Source organism: Elephantulus edwardii, unplaced genomic scaffold (genome assembly GCF_000299155.1).
Source record: "Elephantulus edwardii isolate Elephantulus edwardi_28Jun2011 unplaced genomic scaffold, EleEdw1.0 scaffold00037, whole genome shotgun sequence".
NCBI classification, from domain to species: domain Eukaryota; kingdom Metazoa; phylum Chordata; class Mammalia; order Macroscelidea; family Macroscelididae; genus Elephantulus; species Elephantulus edwardii.
This window is the reverse complement of record NW_006399787.1, coordinates 5,121,664-5,145,157: the sequence shown is the minus strand read 5'-3', so window position 1 is coordinate 5,145,157 and position 23,494 is coordinate 5,121,664. Positions and strand designations below refer to the sequence as shown.

The following is a 23,494-nucleotide window of genomic DNA, read 5'->3' as shown; positions in this document are numbered from 1 at the left end:
TTTTGACAGGTTGGCAGAACTGTGACGTACACAGGCTTGAGAATCAGACTGCCTCTTTTTAACTGCTACCTAGGCAATTTCTTGACTACCTCATGATAATTCTCACACATTCACTTACTCTTGCTATTCTAACAAGGATAGAATGACAACAATGGATATGACATCCTCAAAAGCACTAGGCAAAGACATTTTTACTTGTAACAGTTGGGTTTCTTTTGATTTTTCTTCTCCAGTAGATAAAATTTAAGACATGTGCTAAGTATAGATGATGCTTCCCAACTAAGAAAAGGTCTTCATGATCTAAGATTAAATCCTGTCTAACCAGATTTTTTTTCTTTTATTTCAATGATATCTGCAACTGTTAAACCTTTATCTGATCCTCTTGGGGTTTTCAAATTATAATACACAACTGGTATTATGCCACAAATTTTCTCAAGTGATGATTCTTTCTAAAAAGAAAACTATTTGAGATTTTCAAGGGCTTTTATGAATTGTGTAAATAAGGTGGGAGGTCTTTGCAATTACTTGTTATGCTTCAGAGAGCTGAAGAATCACTAAGGATGATGTAAGAGGCTAGGATTTTGAAGCTTTGTCTCAAATACTTTGGGCTCATGGCCAAGAGAGATTGGTCTTTGGAGAAGGACATCATGCTCAGAAGGGTGGAGGGACAGGCAGGAGTGGAAGACCCCAGATAAGATGGATTGATACAGTAACTGAGGCAATGAGAGTTGGTGTGTTGTAGTGAGACTGACTCAGGACAGGGAAGAGTTCAGAGCTGCTGTACGTAGGATCACTACTGGTCGCAGGCAACTCAACAGCACATAACAACAACAGCAACACATTGTATTGGCTGGTTTTTTTTTTTATTTTTTATTTAAGCCTCTTGTATTGAGTCAACAAGACCTCATGGAGGGCCTTTGTAATTAAAAGTAGATTTTTATTATGTTTTGGAGGAACATTCTTCTAAGTGGTACAGCATTCTTCTGTCAATTTGCTGTACTGAGGTAACCTGGGGTGGCTGTGATGCTGAACCTTGTGCCTTTGGGGTGTTGAAAGTCATAACAGGTACTCATAGTGGAGTTCCCAGTTTTAAGACAGGTTTGGAAGCAGGAGTGGCATCAACTTCCTAAACAACATGCCTCTGGAAAATCTGTGAACTTAGAGAAATAATATTTAAAGAAAGGCTTCAGGTCTTTTGTTCATAGGGTTGATATGAGTCCTCAACTCCATGACAATCAATAACAACAATGATGGTGCAGATTATTTTGATAAATTTCTAAGGAGTCTTGTCTCTCCTGCTTTAATTTCTTTTCTCTCTTGTTACTGTAGTGTTTTTAGTCCCTCAAAGAGTGTTTGGTATACTGTCAAAACAAATGATGATTTCATCTGTTGTTGTTGTTAGGTGCAGTTGAGTTGAGTTCAAGTCATGGAGACCCTATGAACAGTAGACCTGTAGCTTGTCCTGTCCTGTGCCATCCTTACAGCTCTGACACATTCAAGCCCATTACAGTCACAGTGAGAACCCACCTGGTTGAGGGTCTTCTAATCTTTTGCTGTCCCTCCACCTTTCCAAACATGATGTCCCTATCTAAGGAATATCCTCTCCTAGGGACATGTCCAAAGTATGTAAGATGAAGGGTCATCATCTCTGCTTGTGAGGAATACTCTGGCTGCAACTTCACTAAGACATATCTGTTTGTTCTTTTAGCAGTCTATGGGATCTTCAGTACTTTTCTCCAGCATCACAGTTTAAAGTCATCAGTTCTTATTCATTGTCTAGCTCTCAGATGCACACAAATAATTGAAAAGACCATGTCATGAATCAGGTATACCTTAGTCCTAAAACTTACAGCATTACTTCTTAATAATTTATAGATGTCCTTGACTACGGACTTTCCCAGTACAATATGTCTCCTGATGATTTTACAGAAATTTTTAATCTAAACCCAAGTATCTATCTAAATCACTGATTTTATACTAATATCAGACTACCTTTGTATAACTGCTTCTCAAAATAGATGTGATGCTGTAAATAAATGGAATAGCTTATTGTCTGAGTCTTACCCTTCTTTGATTTATGTCTATATAAATACTATTCTGTAGCTGTCAAATCAAATGTCCTCCCTTTTTGCACTAGAATCTCTAGCAAACCACTAGGACCACCTCAGACTCTATTTGATCTACTCTGTTCTCCTTTACCCTTACATCCTCTCAGAATGTCACGGGCTTAATGGTATTCCTTCTTGTGTCTAACCCTTTTTATCTCCCTTCAAAGACAGAGACCTTATCTGTTTCACAATTTTGCCATCGAGGGTGGCACAAGGTAGGGTACAGTTCAGATCTATTCATAGTGGCACTATGAGTTGTATTAACCTCAAACACCAAGAAACAATAACTCATAGAAATAGTAACTATCTGACACCATTAAATATTGAATGAAAGAGGACTCATACCAGATTCTGAGTTCAGCAATGAACTGGTTTCATAGGAATGTGAATGATACTTACTGCATTATGCATCCTTGCCAAATGAATAGTTAAATGGTGTGACAAAATAGTCAAGCACGAATGTCTTGGTCTTTCCAAGAGCCTCATTTCCCTACTTTTTTGTGGGTTTTTTGTTTGTTTGTTTTGTCTTGTTTTTTATAAAATGAGGAACAATAAACATCCTTCTTAGTAGTAAGTGAGAAAACATGGAAAAACCCCTATCCAAAGCACCTAGTCTAGAAAAGGCATCAACTAACAATGAATCTTCTTCCTTCATTTTAGAGGAGCTTCTTGGATAACGAGAAGATTGTTTTGCAAGGGTGCCATTAATTTGGGGGATGCATCTCAGTCTGCTTTGCCTAAGCCCATCCATTCCTCATTGTGCCTGAGTATAGCAAACTGGTTTTACTTTCTTCTTCCTACCAGTTTATACTCTTGGCCAAATATCTATTTATCTACTGTGGTGAATATGAACTGATGCTCTCTGTTCTGTACTCATGCAAATTCCAAATTTCTTTTAATCACTTGCTTGATGTCCACAGCACACAGAAGTATAATAACAGACGCTCTCTCGTTCATCATTTGACTTGACAGGTCGGTGAATGTGGTGGGGTGGATAGTGGGGTTGTCATCTCCCGTTTTAAGATGAAGAAACAGAACGTGAAAGTTCGAGTGGTCTGCTCAAAGTCACATGGAATGTGGCAACAGGGGTTGATCACACAAATCACTAGCTACAAATGTGTTGTCCTTTTCACTGGAACACCTTCATTCTAGAAGCAAAGGAATATTTAGAAACCAGTATTCTTCTTCCTAACAATCTTTGCTCTTTTTTTTTTTTGGCAGAGGCATCCATCCTGAGCTATGATGGCAGCATGTACATGAAGATCATCATGCCCATGGTCATGCACACTGAGGCAGAGGATGTGTCTTTCCGCTTCATGTCCCAGCGAGCTTATGGCTTACTGGTAGCTACCACTTCCAGAGACTCGGCTGATACCCTGCGTCTGGAGTTGGATGGGGGCCGTGTGAAGCTCATGGTGAACTTAGGTATCGTATGAAGTACCCTTTGCCACTATGTTTGGGCTTGTCTTCCTCTTCTTTTATGATTTCATTGGTTTGATTGAATTCTTTCATTTGTTTGTTTGTTTCTTGAAAGTTAGCTGCTCACCTCTTGTTTAATAGACTAAGGATTAAACCCAACAGCAACAAACACCTTTTTCTCCTTGTTTCTGCATGAGGTTTTGATGTCAATTTCTGGTTTCTGACAGTGGTGATTTAGTTACGAGTTTATTTGTTTTCTAAGTTTCCTTTCTTGGTTTTTTTGGTACCGTTTAGCTTTGTGTAAAACACGCTACTTTGGTCCATCTTTTGATCAAACACATTCCCATTAAGTTCAACTCCTTAGTCGCGACTCAAAACAGTCAAGGAAAAAGGACAGAAATAGGACAGAACAGGGGAAAAATGAAGGGGGTGTGATTGGGGAGTAAAAAGAAACAATCTAGGTAATTAGAAATATTTCTAGCACCATATTGATCGTACACATGAGAAATTCTGGTGACCTGATGACACTCTATATCCTCAAAATTTCTCCTACTGGAGAATGCAGTCTATTCTTATTACTCTGTTTGAAAAAGAATGTCATAAATTTAAAGTCTCTGACCTGTAGAAGGAAAATATTGATTCTGATTTCCACTTCTGTTTTCATCTATGATATCCGTACTCATCATCCAAGAGCCCTTTGTAGAACTATTATTATTAATCTCACTATTACTCATCAGTTACTCCGTTCTGATCCTGTAACATATATTCACCTGCTTTAATGTTAAAATATTATGACAGCTTCAAATTTGTAGTAGTACTGGGGGCATTTTTGTTCTTGTACTGTGATTAGCTCTAGCACATGTTTTGGAAATTAACTTTCTCCTTTTATGGCCTCATATTATCTGTTACTACTGACCCTCTTTACGGAGTTCTAACTAATCATCTATAGAGAATGGGAGGCCTCTTGGTGTCTGGAAGAGAAAAACAAAGCAAAACAGAAAGCTTTTCATTCTGCTATTTCTACGCTTCAGAAAGTCTTTCCGGAACCTCTGGGCATCATGAGGTTAATACCCAGTGTTGAGAGGTTAGTGATACAGCTGAGTTCAAACATTCTAAGCCTTTGGATTTGCTTGGCAGTGGTGAATATTTTTAGACCCAGAGCTCTTTTACAAATATTGGAATAGAAAAGCTTGTCAGAGGCATGGAGAAGACATGAAGGACAAATGGACCAGATGCAAGAACACAAAACACCCCCTAGCTGGCCTATCAGAAAAGTGGAGTGTGTGGCTCTCTACCAGTCTTACCTACTCTCAGGTCAACTGGTTGTCCTTGGAAAGTGCCTCCACTATGATTCTTGAGGACACAGACTGTTTTGAGCAGTGACTTGTATAGTTATGTCTTTGTTTTTCCTTCTGGTTTTCAGCTTTTATATTCCTATGTTTTTTTCCTATCCAATCTCATTTGATTTCTATTGTCAGTCTTGTGTTTCTTTGGTTCGTGCGTGTGTATGTCTGTGTGTGTGTGTGTGTGTGTGTGTGCGCGCGCACGCGCGTTTAGTCACTTTGGGTTCTGTTTGTCTTATTCTGAATCTTTGTGTTCTTGAGTTTCTAAGTCCTCCCCACCATCAATCATGGTAAATCAAAAGATGGTATTCAACCCTTCAAAGGCCCAAAGCCTGCGGCCCGCATAGCAAACAGCCTTGAGAACAGGGTGTACTGAGCAGCCTGCAGGGGGTGGCATACCCCGGTCCCTCCCACCTCCCCTTTCCCACACCATCTTCCCATATATAAACCAACAGAAAGAGTGTATTACCCCGAACCAAAAATCAGCAGCTGAGGGCCTTCTTTTCTGTCAAACAGTAGTAAAAACAAAAACACACATAAAACCAAGCATGGTGCCCTAACTGTCTCACAAAAGGAAGACAGCAATTTTAACTCTTGTCTCCATTTCAAAGTCAGAAACAAAGAGATAAAAGGATGATTCAGCCCCAGGCAGTCCTGGCAGAGTGCACATGGTGCCTTTAAAGAGGTTTCCTTCACTTTATTCAATATTGTTTTGTAAAGATTAGAGAACCAACTGTGACAAATCCCACATCTGAAAATAATTGGGAGGGGGTAAAAAGGGTGGGTATAGTGATGGGCAGATTCTCTAACACACACACACAGACATGTGTTCCTGGAAGCATTTCATTTTCAAATCTTAAACCCTAATTAAAACAGGAGAGACGTGCTTTTCCAGAAGGCTTTGTCTTTGCTTTTTAGCTTCCCTTGGCCCACATCAGTGGGACGACTCCTAACCTGAAATATCTCACGCAAAGTAGATGTTCTCCCTAGAAAGCATGATGCTTCTCAGAAACAATAATGATTTCTTTTGCCCCTTGAAGGAAATTTTTTTAGAATTACTTGTTTAAACATATTTTTTCTTCTCAATCTAATGTTGTAAACTTACATTCCTTGGACTATACCTACAATATACATTAAAGACACATGCAGACACACACAGAGTACATACACATCTCCCTTTCATGCTTTTTTATGAAGACTCACTTTCAGATATATAAATATACTCATTTTTTCATGTTTTCTTTACCCATAATGGTTATATTTCTTTTCTTCTGGGTGAAGAAGAAAACATTTTCTGGTAAAATTTACAAATTCATTTTCACGGCGCTGGAATTAATGTGAAATGATCACTTTGTTCGTTCACCTCTCAAGTTGTGTCTTTTTCCCAAAACACACCACCAATGATAATGCAATTTATGTCAAACTGGCCACACATGCAACTTCATGGTATAAGATCTCAGTTAATATACCTTTAGTGTATCTCTTATGTATCGACAACACTTGGTTTGTTCAAGAGCTTTCCTTTCTGAAAAAGATAGAGTAGAAGTAGGCATGCCAAATGACTTTGAGTGTACGAAACAGCATGTTTTAAAAAGTTTTGAGATTGTTATTTATTAGCTATATTTTGGTATTTTAGGATGAAAAAAGTAATGATGACCGTGTTTTAATTATTACAAAAAAAGGTTTAAAACCTTTACTCCAATACTTTTGTGTGTAAGACCAAAATATGTTTTATGCATATTAGTACAGACTTTGAAATGAAAATGACCTATGACTTTTTACTGCTCACACAGATGATTGGGCACAGAGATCCCGCTAGAACCCATACCGATAAATGGTTGCAGAGATGAAGGAAGGCTAAATGATATGATATTCTTAATGGCTTTGGATGCTATTATGATGGTCACCCTTAGAATATGCATAGTGAGAATCTTGTCTTCTTTTAGGCCTACTTCATATTTAACCACCTGAAGAGATGCCAATTATACTGGTACAACTTCAATTGTGTGGGCCCGTAGACTCCTCTGCATAGTGCTGGCAGCCCTGCCTTAATGGCACAAGGCTCGTGAAAGACTGTCTTACACTTCTGTTAATTGCACTGTTCTCCAAATTTTCCCCTCTCTGAAAACATGACTAATATTTACATATCATTGAAGACACACACCTCCTAAAATTATTTACCCGTTCGATGTGCAACACAAAAGTCATCAATATGTAAAATAATCTTCTCTCCTAAGACTGTGAAACTAAACTAAACAAATAATAAATGCATTTCAAACACTATATTGATAACTCAGACAGGTTGTTTGTGTTTTGTTTTTAGACAGAACTTTGGCAGCTACCAAAGGTAGGTCTAAATGAGATTACCTTCCCAACCCAATGTCTCTGTTATCTTAAAGTGAACAAGAAAAAACAAATATCTATCACGACAGCCCTTTCTTTAGCCTGTGCACAAGGGACCGAGCTAGATTTTCACCTCCAAACATGCTTTTCATCAGATAAAATGACTAAGTCATTGCCACATATGACTTAAAAGGACCACGATAGCTTGCCATCTTGAAGCTTATGTTTACATTTAAAGACAACAGTCAGTATATGAAGGGAACCTTGCAAATTGCAAAGGACAAGAAGAACTTAACACATGCTTCTAGACCATGTCCCTGTCTCATAATAAAGCCCTCAGCTTTATAGACACTAGAGAAAACCACTCCTAGCTTGTAGTTTAGGGGATCTCTACTTTAAAACCACTCTCTTTCTTTTCCTTTCAAGTATGCTCACACATCTGCTTCCTCTCTCTCTTTAGCGGATGAGGGAATGGCATTTTGCCAGGTTTGGATGATGGTAGATGTAGCTAAAAGCTGAACTCCAACCTCTTCTTCCCTACCCACCCTCCCTCCTCCCCGACCTCGCCAGGGGCATGGCCTCCTCTGTCTGGTGATCGTACCAGTTGCTCCAGGGCTGTTTGCTCCCACTTTTCTGTTGCGGTTGACGACACATGACAAACCTAACCGCACGAAACCAAACCCAGATTTTTCTCAAGAGATGTTCTTTTGGGGAACAATAAACTTCCTACTTCTTCCCTCAAAATGACTATCTGGCTCCCTATAGCCTCATTTTGCCCTGTCATTTCCCACTGGTTCCTTTTTCACTTGCTGGCTTAAAATGGTTTGCATGTTAAAATTAAATGATAACATTGTAGCTTTGACAAGTCCTTCAGAAACCATTGAGTCAAGCGTAGGTAGACGAGGAGGTAATTTGTATGCTTTTTTCTTGTCTTTCTTCCTTTACTTTATAGCTTTGTTTCTTATTCTTAAATGCCCAAGTTATGGAAAACACACATTGAAATTCCCTCAATCATAAACCATCTGTTGATTCAACAAGGCAGCTGGACTTGAATTAACTTGAGATGTTTGTTAATATGGCTGCCTATTTCCCCTACCCATTTACCAGTATTGGAAATGTAGTCATTCATTTCCCTAGCTCTTACTTATTAATTTGGAACATGTTTTTGTTCTTTTTTTAAAAAAAAATAATCATTTTTTCTCTGAACCAGGCAGGGTTTTCAAAGGTACCTGGTGCCACCTCCACACAGGCCTGTCTCGCCTTCTCCCTGAATGCTGTAGGCACTTGATTCAGTCTGGGCATTCAGGCAAGAAGACGAAGATGGGTTCCGTGAATGGACTGGTTCAGGAGTCTTTGAAATAATATCAGAGAACCCAACCAATTGTGATAATTTCCTTCTTACACTCAGCCCCTCCTCTCTAAAATCTGGGAAGGGTGTTTGTGCGGTTAGCTGTTTGCAAGTGGCCATTTTATGACAGGAAATGACCAGGTGGTGTTAACCCTTTCCTTACCTGCAGCCAGTGATGGCAAGTCTGCCTTTGTCAATTTCTCCATTTGGGGCTTGACCTGACAAGGGGGTGGAGGGACTTTGTTTTTAGAAAAGAGAAAGGGTTAAATACTGCACTGAGAAACTTCATGGACAGAATAAAAAAAAAATTAACATAAAATAAAAGGTGTCAGATTTGTGTTGTGTGTTTGGAATACAAATACAAAAAATACATTAATGCTACTTAGGAAAACAAATTTAAAGAAAATCAATTGTAGCGGGAAACAGGATATTTGGTGGGAAAATTTTTTGCTTCATTTGCCAATTTTAACAAAAAACCATTTATTTTAAAGTTCAGGCACAAAATAATTGATATAAATTTTTCTGTTGTTAACAAAGAGCCTATTCAGTGTCTATTGTGGATATATATGTATACCAGTATATATCTCTATACATATGTGTATATATATGTGTGTGTGTGTATATATATATGTATCTAACTTTATTAAACAATATACTGTACATATACACCCACCCTTAAACTTGTACATGCTGTATATAATATAAAATGGCCACATTTCTTGCGTGTGTCTGTCCCCGGAAGGGTGGACTGATTGTTTTTGGATGTCTGCAGCTGTTACCTTGAAGGATGCAATTTCATCTTTCATTTATTTTTCCCCATCTAGACTGTATCAGGATAAACTGTAACTCCAGTAAGTTTTCCCTCAAGTTTCATTTTGTTCTAAAAAAAAAAAAAAGGAAAAATTGACTTTATTTTGTTTACTGTTTATGAACGGTTTTTTTTATTTGAATTACTTTATTTTTTTGATTGCAGAATTGGGGGTAACTGGGGTCAATGAGAAGGGTGGGCTGACGGTAGAGGCCTGAGGATGACTTGGGGTGATGTTTTTGAATTGGGCAGGCCTTCTCTTGGATATTTTCACTGTGCAGAAAAGGAGGGAAAAGGCACCTAGATAATAAGTAAATAATCAAATAGTAGTTTAATTATCTTTGAATATAACTCTCAAAGAGCTTTAGACCAACCAACATGCACTTCTCTAGTACCCAAAATTTCAGGCAATAAACACAAAGTTCATAATCCACAAGGTGATTGCCAACTCAGATATTTATTTCCTGGCATTTATATCTTCAGGAAGTTTCTAGATGGTGGGCTAAAAATTGTACTTGATGAAAATGCAAAATTTTAACCAAAGATTTGAGCAACACTTTGTTGCACCAAATGAAGAATTACTACCTATTATTTTCATAGTATTCCATTCAAAATATCTCAGGTTTTGAAGCAGAGTGTAAATGATCTGCAGACTGAATACTCTGTTTGTCAATATGATCCTTAAACATGAACCTTAATTAAAGTTATCAGTAACGGAAAATGGGAAATCTTAGAGGAAGGGTGAACATAAGAGGAGAAGAGATAGATAAAAGGAAGGATTATACTTTAAGTCCTGATAGTGTGTTATTTAGTGTTAAAGAATACTAATAGTTTGTAAAACTTGCAGTAAATAGTCCTACATCTCAGTGACTAACCTTAAGAAATAAACATTGCTCAAAGTCCATTGTCAACTGGACAGTTCTCTTGGTCAATTCTCTTTGAAGAAGTAGTTCAGGAATCTGCGCTCCTTCTGCATCATCACCTTACCATCACTTGGGTGCAATGGACTCTTCACTTCCCATCCACTTGGGCAGAGGGAGCACTTGGATGGCTTTGCACATCTTTTTAATTGCCTCGATGAAAGTGTCATACATCTCTTGTGACCACATTCTATTTGCCAGGCATTACCTCATCTTAGCTGCAAGGTATGCTGGGATACATAGTCCCCTGTGCACCCAGGAAGAGAAAATGGAATTTACTGAGCATTGCTCACTCATCATTCTCAGCATAATCTTATCATTTAGGGCTCACTCCACTGGGATATTTCTACTGGAACAATTGCGGCAAAATAAAAGGAGATAATAAAATTATGTCCTTTCATTTAACTATTCTGTCTAGATATTCAGTCTTTTAACCTTGCTTCTTGATTAGAAATTTGTTACCAAATTTCAATTCTACTTTTTAAAAGAAAAATAAAATGCCATATGCATTAACAAAAAGAGAATACTAAACTTGGTCAATAAAAGCCCACATAAACAACTACTTCCTAAACTATTGCACTTAGTGTTTGTGTTGCTGTCACTTTTAGTTCTTTTAACCAACATCTTATTTTTCTGTGTTTACACATTTCTAATTAACCATAAATTTATCAAGATATTTGCCTCATTAAGGCTTAATTGAAATATGGTTTTTTACTTCTCTAAAGCCTGGAGTTTTCTCTCCCCCCCAAAATAAATTAGCTTTAGGGAAGTATAATTTACATTCTATAGCATTTGAAAATTGCAAATGTGCATTTAAGTAATTATTTTGTGAAATATATAGATTTTCCCCCCAAACATGAAAACAAATCCTATTTCAGAATATTTTATCACCTCAAGTTTCACTCTGATATTTCACAATTAATCCTTGCTCCCACTTGAGATCCTAAGCAACCGCTAATCTATTTCTGTCTATTAATTGGCCTTTTTGAAAATATGTCACATAAATCGACTCATACAATATTTAGTTGTTTACATCTGGTTGCTCCTGCTACTGCATCTCATGCTTCTCCTTTTTCATTTAAGTGTATCTTTGCAAGCTTTTTTGCTTCCTTTGCTTTGGATTCTAGAAGGGAACAAGATAGAAATTGAGAATAAGAGGGGAAAGCCTCATCCAAAGTGGAATCTAGCTTCTCCAGGCTTCAAAAGCTTATTTATAGAACACAGAATTAAAAGAGTAGTCTGATGAAGTTATCAGAGATTTCATTTGCTGCTCTTTGCACATCCTGGCTTGGAGTTAATTACATTGCATCAGAAACTCTTACTCGTTAACACACAAATATCAGGAGGTTTCCCCAAACCAATATATAAGATCTTCTACTTAGAACAGCCTCAAAAAATTGGAAAGTAGGGAACAAAGCTGTGTTCTCAGCTTTGATCACAGCCTACAAAGAATGTCACAGACTTCAATTCATTATTAAGGTAAACTATCAAGATTAGGTTTTGGAAGACATTTTTTAATTCTCTTGAAAGTTAACTTTGGCAAGACTGTGAAAAGTGTAGTGTCTCTTTGTTGAACAGTGGTTGTGTAGGAAAAGAAAAAATATGAATCATTCAAACCAAAATAAGACCTTCAGTGCTGAGAAAAAGAGTTAATTACAAGTTAATAGACAAGACTATACAGGCAAATCAAGAGATTAAGCAGTTATGGATGTTGTTGGAGGGTGCCATCCAGTTGAGAACAACTCATAGCAATCCTGTGAACAGAACCTTGCCTTATCTTGTGCCAATATCATAAGTTGTCCTAGGATCAAGCTTGAAGTGCTTAGAATATTGAAAACCATCATTATTTTTGCTGCAGAGATCACAGACTCTCGTGTTGTTTCTTTGATAGGTGTCTAAGGCTATGCATTTTAATTGATTTTTAAATACGAACATAAAAGACGTGATAGATCTTTTAGTCTGGATTTTAGAAAGAGGGACTTTTTGTCCCTCATCCCTGAGTCTTGCTTCTTTCTGTGATTCTAACAGAAGTCACAAGGTGTTACTGCTTCAGTTATAAAACAGAGTTTCTTTCATTCCTTGGAGGAGAATAATTCATTGAACTTAAACCAAGTTACATTACAATATAAGTCATGCACTCTTCTGGTAGTTCTTGAATATATTATTCTAAGGTGTTTGTCTTCTAAAATATGTCACTCAGGTAGAATATTGACTAACATCAGCAATATTTTTATCCATTTCTTTGCCTGCAAGTGTTATTTGTTTTGGGCAATGGATGTTTCCAAGTGTTTCTGTGTATGTGACACTTGTTTTAATGAAGAGAAATATATGAAAAAGAAGGATGTTCTTTCTGTGTGAGGAAGGAGCAAATGATTATGATAAAGAGTAGTGATCTTGAGATAAAAGCGCAATCTTTTCACTCTCTCTCATATGGTTTTCTGTCCGTGACTATAGCTTGGCTTCATGCCAAGGGTTTCTTCCCTAGAAGCATTTTCTAATGAGCTACTCTACCTATCCTCTTTTAATTGCTTCTCTTTTGTCCCCAACATTTCATGTCTCTTCCCTGTGACCTACAATATATACTTCTCACTCAGTGATTCTTTGTGACTCTTTACACCAAAACACATTCATGTCCATTAAAGGCATAGATTAGAGAACACATAAATAAAATCTTTGGTTGAATTGGGGAAATTGTTGGATTTGATTAATTTGGCAGGAATGCCATTAAATCCATCTTATAGAGAACATTCCCACCTAACCTTTTTAAGTTGCAAAAGAACAACAGAGTTGGCAGTAACCATGGGAACTTGAACTTCAGGGTCACTTGGACCACTGCTAAAGAAAACAGGGCTGCTTTCTGGAGAATTCCAGGAAACCACCACTTCCTTAAGGTTCCAGTTCCATGAGGTTGACAATGACCTAAGAAGTACGGAGTTTTAAAACAGGTATGGACTTTTTGCTTTCATGAATGTTTGCTTAAATGTAAGTCTGGAAAATGTTTTATTGTGTGTCACCATATCTGATTGTGACTCTTCCCTATGATTTCTTAATCACTGCTTCCTTCTATCCTATCAGGTGTCATTTGAATGGATATTGTGAGCTCATAGTCATTAAATATGAGATCTATATAAGTTAATTTGTTATTGTGTGCCATCAAGTCACCTGAGACTCATAGTGACCCTGTCTATGCACAATAGTTCTGAACTCTGTTCTGTCCTGAGTCAGTCTCACTAACTCTTACACACCTACGTCCATTACTTCAGTCTCTGTGTCAATCCATTTCACCCAGGTCTTCCTTTCCTGCACTGTCTCTCTACTCTTCCAAGCATGATGTCCCTCTCCAAGGACTGGTCCCTTTTGACTACATGCCCAAAGTAATATGAGATGGAGTTTAAAAATTTTTGCCTCCAAGGAAAAGCTTGGTTTCACTCTCTCCTGGATAGACCTGTTTGTCTTCTTGGCAGTCCATCGTATGTTCAACACTCTTTGGTACCACAATTCAAAGGCCTTGATTCTTCTATCATCCTTAGTCATTGTCCAGCTCTCTGATTCATAGCAAGCAACTGTGAAGACCATGGCTTGGATCAGGTGCACCTTAGTCTCTGGACTGATACTGTTAATCTTCAGTACTCTAGTCAACATTGGTTGATGAAATGTCAATATTTCCTTTTTTTCATTTCCCTCCCCTCAAAAGTTTAATTCCTTTATATGACATATATTTTTCTTCAATTTCATAAAAAGGAAATACCTGTATTTAACTTTGTGTATATATATATATGTAATTATTTGTATACATGTGAGGAAACCCACTAACTAGTTTAACGTGTAAGATGTAACCTGTAAGGTGCTATTATTTTCTTATCTGATATAGAAGAGAAAAAGAATAGAGTGTGATATAAAAAAAAATCTTAAAATAGTTCAACAGAATCAGTGGTGTGAATGAATAGAACTGTGGTTTTCTTCTTCATATTCCATACTTTGCAATCTTTGAATTATCACAAACAGATACCATAACATCAGAGGCTTCTGGAAGCAACATCAGGCTATTATGATATTGCCAAAGCATACCTTCTGAAGGCTATTGTTTTTGTTGGTCTGTGCCATCGAGTTGAAACTAGCACATACTAAAATGCCAGGGGCTTTTCAGAGGCTAGAATTTAAGATTTTCTACCTCAGAGCAGCTGGTGGGTTTGAACGGCCTTTTTTTTGGGTTGACAGAGGAACTCTTGCCCACTTGGCCACCAGAGCGTGGTTTTGTTTTCTAGTTGTGGTTTGGGTGAAAGTTGACAGAGCAAATTAGTTTTCCATTTAACAATGTATGCACATATTGTTTCATGTCTGTCATAAGAACCCTGTGGTTCAGGGTTCTCCCTTTCCATTCACCCTTAGCTACTGCTTCTGTAGAGCTTTGTTTGAAGACAGATGCAGTCCTTTTGGTTTCCTACGGCTAATTGCTCTGAGGAGTGTATCCCTGAAAGGTGATGTTCATGTTATAGGCCTGTTACTTGACTGAAAGGGCATCCTGGTGATTGTTGTTGTTGTTATGTGCCGTTGAGTCGCTTGCGACTCATAGCGACCCTATGTACAACAGCCTTAAACTCTGCTCTGTCCTGTGCCAATTGCACTGTCTGACACTCCCATCCCGACTACCCCAGTAACCGAATCAATCCACCTCATAGAGGGCCTTCCTCTCCTGCGCTGTCCCTCCACCCTCCCCAGCATGATGTCCTTCTCCAAGGACTGGTCTCTCCTTACAAGATGTCCAAAGTATGTTAGACGGAGCCTCAGAATCCTTGCCTCCAAAGAGCAAATGGACATCCTGGAGGTGGGTTTAATTCCAGACATGAGGAGCGTCTCAGGGCCATCTTCTGGGGAGTTTGACCCATCGTTCTGAGGCTGGTAACTGTGATTTTTTTTTATCTTGAATTTTTTTTTCTGTCTCTTTCTCCCACTCCAGAAACTTCACCTTGATCTACATCAAGGTCATTACTACTAGCTGCGCATCATCTAGTTTTTCTGGAGTTACAGTCGTGGATGCAGGTTCATTAGTTAAAGATACTTGTTTTGATATGAATAGGTTTCTTCTCTTTTTCTCATCTGTAGACTCTTTCCTTCTCACCCAGGGCTTGGAACCAGCTATTTATGATTTTATATGTTGCTGAGAATTTGCACTTCTGTACTGAATTTATATTTTAACACAATTCCAAAAATACAGGTTCTGAATCAGAAAATTTTGGGGAAAACCACAAATTCTCAGCAAAGGGTTGAACCAGAATGCCCTAGTTCAAAGCCCTATTTTCATCTACTTGTTTTCATCTCCCAAAGATTGTTTGACTTTGCTCCTCTGCATTTATAGTTACCAAGCACAACAATTTTTACCGTTTTGGTTCTTGCCCACTTTCAGCATAGTGGGGAACATAGTAGTATACAAATTGCACTTTTGAGATTTTTTTCATTTCTTTTTCTCTATCTTTCCTGTCTGTGCTACCAAAATGTATGGTTTCATCATTGGGTATATGTTAGCTGGAAATCCCAGAATTATTTAGACAATCTCTTTAACCAAAGAGACACTTGTCATTGGTGAACCAGGAAAGGTGACTTTTTTATTTTTAAAAGTATTTTTGGGAAGGAACTCTCTTTGGTCTCTATTCCAAGAGTCTGGCAACCAGTACAGTTAGAACTTCACCTAACAAGATTATTTCCCTTATTAGAATTTTAGAACAGATAGAACATCACGAAGCAGAATCCTATATTGAAGACGTTTATATCTGTCATAACATGGATATCACATTCTGCCTGTCTGCCTCTATAATAAATTATTATGATCTAACTCAAAATCTGAGTTATAAAAACAACATAATTTTGTTTCTTTTTGGAAAATTGAAAATGGAACAAATGCAAAGTTGGAAAAACTCTTCCTCTTAAACCTGATCTCCTAGTTTTCAGATTTCCTTTTACAAAGTAATATAAATTATCAGGATTTGTAAAATACATCTTCATAGCAGAGATAGCCTATGAATGTATAATGTACAGTTCTAACCATGTCTTCCTTTCACATAAATATTAACATTTTTGCAACTTTTTCTATTTTAGTCTTAATTCATTTTAGGGCCTGTTCTAGAGGAACAGAAGGGAAAGAGACATACTCTATCCTATTTAAAGGTCTCATCATAATTATGGACAAAGTACTGATTTAAGCATGTCCTTATACTTGGATTTTTCTAATTCTTTCACTGAGAAAATATACAGAAAGGAAGAAAATATGGTTTTGATCATTGCTTTTATATCTATGTATAAGAATAGCCACTGAATAAATAACTAAAAATTTAATTACGAAGTCAAAAGCTATACTCGCTATAAATATTTATACACATGGCCAATTTTTATTTTAAAGTGGTTGTACAGATTGACAACAAGCAAGATAAGACATTTTTCTTTCTCTCTAACTTTTCTGAACAGTGTATTACCAAACATTTTGTGTATTTTCTCAAAATAGCTCCTCAAAATATTGTTATCATATATTGATATGAAAATCCATTATCATTCGCCCATGAACCTTTTCCTTGTATGCTTTCAGTTCTTTAAATTTATCTGGGAACAAGTGTCATCCAAAACCTTGGTGACCGCTCATACTAGAAGTCTTTTAATAGAAATCTTTTCTAAAAACAGTTCATATGCTGATTTATTTTCAGTAAATAGGAGTATTAGAGGAAAGTGGACATATGCAGTGACACCTTTTGGTTCTGTATGATTTATGTCTTATATTCCAGGCTGAAGAGAGGCATTATAGTACAATTACAAAGAGTGAAGAAGACTCTAGAGACAACCGGCCTGGATTCAGTTCTTCTTTTTACTAGAATCGAGCTGTGTCTTGGGAAAGTCTCTGCCTCTCAGTATCTCCAACTGTTATTAAAAAAAAAAAAAGAAAGAATAATTATAGCATCTGGGTTTTTGAGCAAAAACAGCTCCTGGAACTTAACACATATTAGATATGCATTATGGTGGTGGTGGGGGTGGTGGCGGCAGCAGTGGTGGCGGTGATGGTGGCGATGGTGGTGGCGGTGGTGGTGGTGGTGGTGATGATGATGATTGGTGATAAAGAGGGGCAATGAAATATTATTAAAGTATCTCAACTACAAAAGAGACCTTTTTGAGTACTGTAATTATTTTTTTAAAAAAAGGATAGCCATTTATTCATCAAATTATGCCCTTTAACAGGTTAATAGCTACCTATGAAGCAAGCATCCCATTTCCTCTTTTCAGTTATTCAGATCAATAATGAACTCTTTTCTCAGGTCATCAGAGACACATTATATTCTGTATTACCAAAGTCTGATTATTGGGCCATATTTGGATCTTTCCCATCCCTGACACATTATGATAAAAAAATACTTGGTGTTAACTCAAACTAATCAAAATAATTTTATGATCTCTCCTGTGTTTATTTTTGAGGCACTCTAATGCCATTATATTGGAACCTTAATGTTGTTGTTGTTATGTGCCATCGAGTCGTTTGCGACTCCTAGCGACCCTATGTACAACAGCCCTAAACTACGCTCTGTCCTGTGCCAATCGCACTGTCTCTGACACTCCCATCCCAATTATCCCAGTCACTGAATCAATCCACCTCATAGAGGGCCTTCCTCTCCTGCGCTGTCCCTCCACCCTCCCAAGCATGATGTCCCTCTCTAAGGACAGGTCTCTCCTCACAACCTTAATAGTATTATAAAATGAAAAAAATGATCTCTAAGATGCCTGTATCTGATTAGATTATGTCTTTAGTTAGTTCCATTGACTTTAGTATCTTGGCACTAGCAGCCAGGAAATTAAAAGGCGCATTGCCATGGCAAAGTCTGCTGTTAGGGACCTCTCCAAAGTGCTGAAGAGCAATGGTATCTCTTTGGAGACTAAGGTGCATCTGATACAGGCCATGGTCTTCGCAATCACCTGCATCAGGGAGTTGGGCAATGACCAAGGAGGATAGAAGGAGAATTGATGCCTTTGAGCTGTGGTGCTGGAGAAGAGTATTGAGAATACCATCGACTGCTAGGAAAACAAACAGATTTGTCCTGGAAAGGGTTAAACTGGGTGGCTCCTTGGAGGCAAGGATTCTGAGGCTCTAACATACTTTGGACATGTTGTGAGGAGAGACCGGTCCTTAGAGAGGGACATCATGCTTGGGAGGGTGGAGGGACAGCGCAGGAGAAAAAGGCCCTCTATGAGGTGGATTGATTCAGTGACTGGGATAATTGGGATGGGAATATCAGAGACAGTGCGATTGGCACAGGACAGAGCGGAGTTTAAGGCTGTTGTACATAGGGTCACTATGAGTTGCAGGCGACTCGACGGCACATAACAACAACAACAACAACAACAGTATCTTTTAATAACAATTTAGTATAATCCAGAAAAAACCAAAATATATCCAAATAGGTAGGAGATTGTGCAGGAGGGGAGTAAGCCTCCTTCTAAAAACATTGATACTCGTTCGGCGCTCTTGACATATTTATGTCTGTAGTTTCCAAATTCACCAAGTCACTCCAGATTGCAGTGAGAAAAGGCAGCTACTTTACTAAGAGAGAAGAAGTCATCTATTTATGATGACTGAACATTTTATTTTAATAGAAGTGTAATTCTAATCAATGTTTTGACGCATAGTCTATGCAAATGCTTGGAAGCAAAATTCATGGTAAGGAAGTATGTTGAGATCCACATCTGGCCCAGTGCTTCTCAGCTGTATGAGTGTTTCTCAGCTTGAGTCCCTGGGTCTATTATTTTGGCTTTTTGGAGGAGAGGTGGGGAGGTTTGTTTACTACTTCTTCTCTTCCTCTTCTCCCTCCCCTTCTCCCTGTCTCTCCTTCTCAACAAACCAAATGCCCTTCTCTCTTCCTCCACCACCCCTCCTCTCTTTATCACCCCCCACACACAGCCCCACTCCACTCTGTTTTCCCCCTTCCCCTTCTTTTCCACCCCTTTTTCCTTTCTGTTTTTGTTCACTTTCTGATGTTTACCTGCTTTGAGTCACACAGGTCCTTTTAGTGTTCTTCTTTTAGCAGCTGGTATTTCTGACATTGAATTTTAGTAAAGAAGGCCCAATAATGCAATAGCATGTCAGCCACTCTCCAAAAAGTTGTCGATTTCAACTCACCCAGTGGCTCTATGAGGAAAAAAGAACTGATGATGAGTTGCTTCTTTAAGGATCAAAATAATTAAAACAGATTCATTGCCTTTGATTTGGAATATATACATAAAATAAAGTTATATCATTGTCATTTAGTTGGAGCTAACTTAACTGACCTAAGTTTTCTAGAGTTTGAATTGCTTAAAATCTCATCTATATGTTAAAAAAGGGTAACAATTGAATTCTAGAGCTTCTAGAATAATAGTTACACATTTTAAACATTTCTGCTAATTCAGAGCATCTTAGAATCAGGGTGGTTGGGTTTTTTTTCAATTTTAGAATTAATACTGGAAAGAAAACTTAGAGATCAAGGAACATTGCTCCTAAAAAAAAAAAAAGGAAAAATTTGTGTATCCATTCTGTGGGCTAAATAAAATATCATAGTTTCCTTACTCTGAATTTATGAGAAGGTAGAGAAATAACCCTTAGCAGGATCAATAAATATTCTTTGTCAAAATGAAGTTGTTTCAGAGCAAGTATGAATATACACTAGATGTATATAAAATCATTCTTCTGTCATCCCCAAACCCGTGTGTCAGCTTCTAGCAGCCACAGTGCTCTTAGTTGTTACTAGAAAGGTCCCAATGACAGAATGGTAAGCAAGAGTGTAGTGTCAAGGGGTGCAAGCCAGAAATTTCATACACAGCTGTAATAATCTGTGTCTGTCTTCATGAATGGCTGAAGTGATATTGCAGTAAGGAAAATGTTGGAAGACATATATGCTCCAGAATAGAAGTAAATTATAATAGAGATTATTTCCCCTGAAGCCAAGTCTTTGAATGTTTATGAACTCAAGACCTTCCCAGTAGACCTGTGTGATAAATTTTTTAATATCCATATATTACATATGGGGAACCCTAGGCTTATGGGAGGCAAAGGTGATGAATGGCAGACATTAGTCTTTATAAATTTGCTTTTCTGATTCTTAATCAAATGATCACTCTCTGTCACCTAAGTAAGGATGTCTTTGAAAATAAAGATATAGAAGAAAAATAAGGATATTTTGCTTCAGAATTAAAATTAGTAAAATAAAAATTTTAAAAAAAGATGAAGAAAAAAGTGAAAGAAAGAAAACAATGACAAAGGTATCAAAATAGAGAGGTTATTATGAACTAAGCTCTTAGTTATAGAATAAACAACAATATAAATGAAATGAGATTTCATTCTGGAATATAAAGCATGATAGAGAAATGAAAATGTTGTAATTTATGAGTTTGGGCATGATGAAATGTGCAGCAATAAACAGAGGACCTCTCTTTTGTTCTGGGGAGAATAAGAAGAAAAGAAACCAGGAACCCTTAACTCTGGAGGACGGAAGTTTCTCTTTCTTTCCTGTGAGTGGTTTTCCTATAGCTTTTTGTCAGAAAGCACCATCCTCCCTTCGCTTCCCCAGGACCCCAGGGAAGGAGCTGCATCAATTTCCAGCTGGAGGGACCCACAGGACATGGTGGGGAGAGCAGTGAAGGAAAGTGTGAACGAAGTAGAAGCAGCGGATGGCAGGAGCAAATGTGTACAAGATGGAAACTCAGAGACCAAGGTAAAAGGACATGTGTAAGTGTTTAAAAGGAAGCTGTAAGTTATAAAGATAACAATATATTTCATCACTGTAGAAAAATTATACACATTTCTGATCTCCAGAGAAAGGAGAATACAAAGCAAGGGTACAGAAAATGTAATGAAGTCATTGGGCTAGTAAAAAATGCCTAGTTAGTGTTGTTAGCTCCTGTTGAATTAAGTATAACTCATAGAGACCCTATAAACAACAGATCTGAACCTCGTCCTATGCTATTTTCATCCGTGACACACTACAGTCCTGTGTCAGTCCACCTCATTGAGGATTTTCCTGTTTTTTACTGACCCTCTCTCTTTCCAAGCATGATGTCCCTCTTCAAGGAATAAATACCAATGTGTCCAAAGTATGAGGAAAGTTTCATCATTTTTGCCTCCAAGGAGCACTCTAGCCTGTACTTCCTCCAAGACATATCTGTTTGGATACCACAGCTCAAAGGTAACAATTCTTCTTCTGTTGTCTTTATTTATTGCCCATCTCTTGGATACATAGCCAAGTATTTGAAAAGACCATGGACTGAATCACACACACTTTAATCTATAAACTGTCATCATTGGTCTTCAGTATTTTTGAGAGTTCCCTGATGGCAGGCTTACCCAATACAACACATCTCCTGATCTCCTGACTGTCAGCACTAAGGGTGTTGATTAATGATCCAAGCAAGATGAAAGGCTGGTCAAATGTTCCTAGAGAAGAATTCCACCTCTTTAGGGGGGTGGGGGATAGGGAAATTACAGTCAGGACTGCAGTTGCATGTTGCTTGAGAATAGTTGAGGTATTTAAAGAAATGGTTTCATCTGACACCACCTTGCTTGCTGAAACGGAGGAGGACCTTAAGAACTTGCTGCAAAGAGTCAAGGATTGTAGTTTTCAGTATGGATAAAAGTTCAACATTAAGAAGACAAAGATTCTCACCACTGGGACAATTGGAAGCACCATGACAGATGGAGAAGAAATTGCAGCTGTCAACAATTACAGCTTGCTTGGCTCCACAACCAACACTCTCGGCACCAGCAGTCAGGAAATCAAAATAAAATTTGCACTGGGAAAATTTTCTGTTAGAGACCACTTCAGTGTACTGAGAAGTGATGATGTCATCCTAGAGACTAAGGTGCACCTGATCCAGGACACAGTCTTTGCAATTATTCCTATGCATCAGAGAGATGGATAAAGACTAAGGAGGATAAAAGAAGAATTGATGCGTTTGAGTTGTGGTGCTGGAGAAGAGTCCTGAACATATCATGGACCTCCAAGAAAACAAATATGTCTGTCTTGGAGAGGGTGGAACCAACTTTCTCCTTGGAGGCTAGGATTTTGAAGCTCCATCACACATATTTTGGGCACATGGCCAAGAGGGACCGGTCCTTGGAGAAGGACATCATGCTTGAAAGGGTGGAGGGACAACACAGGAGAGGAAGATGCTAGATGAGATGGATTGAAGCAGTAACTAGTATAATGAGGTAGGTATGTCAGAGTCAGTAAGACTGGCTCAGGATATGACAGGCTTCAGAGCTGTTGCACGTAGGGTTACTGTGAGTTGCAGGCCACTGAATGACACATAACACTACCACCACCATTTACAAATGAATTTTTTAAATAAAAGAATCAATGAAATAAAGTTCACAATTGTCAGAACATATAAGCTAGACATTATACTACAGTCAGACTAGACAAAGGCCAAGGTGCTTATCCAAGACTGAGCACACCTCTACATGCTAGTAGGATATTACGAGAGAGAAATTTCATGTTGAATGTTTAAAAGGCATTAAAATTAAACACAAGTGAAGACACCATTCTATTCCTTCCTTATTTCAAAATACCCCTGCCTTCTTAGACCCTCCCCACTTAGGTCTAACAAAAGTGACTTCTATTAAGTCTCTATACAAGAACATTTAGAATAACATTTGACAACACTGCTCTTATGGAAAGGACATAGGCTTCACAGATGGCTATGGGTTATAGTAAACTAACAGCAAACCTTGATTGTTTTCCATGTGTCAGGCTGAGAAATTTGCTTATATTATCTTTTCTAATCTTTAGAGCAGTCTTCCAGATATTCTTCTCATTTTAGACACGAAGTTTGGTCATTTAAGATGCTTTCTCTAGCCTTCAGTTCAGTTTGCTTTATTCCAAAGCATATGCTCCCAACTCATGCACATACTGCCTCTTCTTTTTGATTGCTGAAAATTTTGACGCTCAAGTCAATGTAAATCAGTTCACAAAGACTTATACGTGAAGTTCATATCTTGTTACCAATAAATCCCATATATTTACATATCCTTTCCAAAATTTGTAAGCTAGTGAAAGGGAGATAGATGTGAAGGGAGGGGGTAGAAGTGGATGGGTATCCTGCGGGATGGTGAAGCAAGAAATAAGTGCGTAAAGGTGCATGTGAGAAAGGCAGGGACAACACTGACACTAAAGTTAACTCCGCAATAAGGGATATACCTTTAA

General features: G+C 37.9%; 1 protein-coding gene across 4 annotated transcripts in view; it reads left to right on the top strand.

Moving 5' to 3' along the window:
- Positions 1-23,494, top strand: part of NRXN3 (neurexin 3) — a 2,203,380-nt gene that overhangs the window by 804,130 nt on the left and 1,375,756 nt on the right. For 3 of the 4 annotated variants that reach the window (XM_006884638.1, XM_006884635.1, XM_006884637.1), the window contains 2 exons: positions 3,330-3,533; positions 9,386-9,412. In XM_006884638.1, the coding sequence (XP_006884700.1) occupies positions 3,330-3,533; positions 9,386-9,412 (231 nt within the window). The remainder of the gene's footprint in view (positions 1-3,329; positions 3,534-9,385; positions 9,413-23,494) is intronic. The other variant, XM_006884636.1, reaches the window with a different exon arrangement.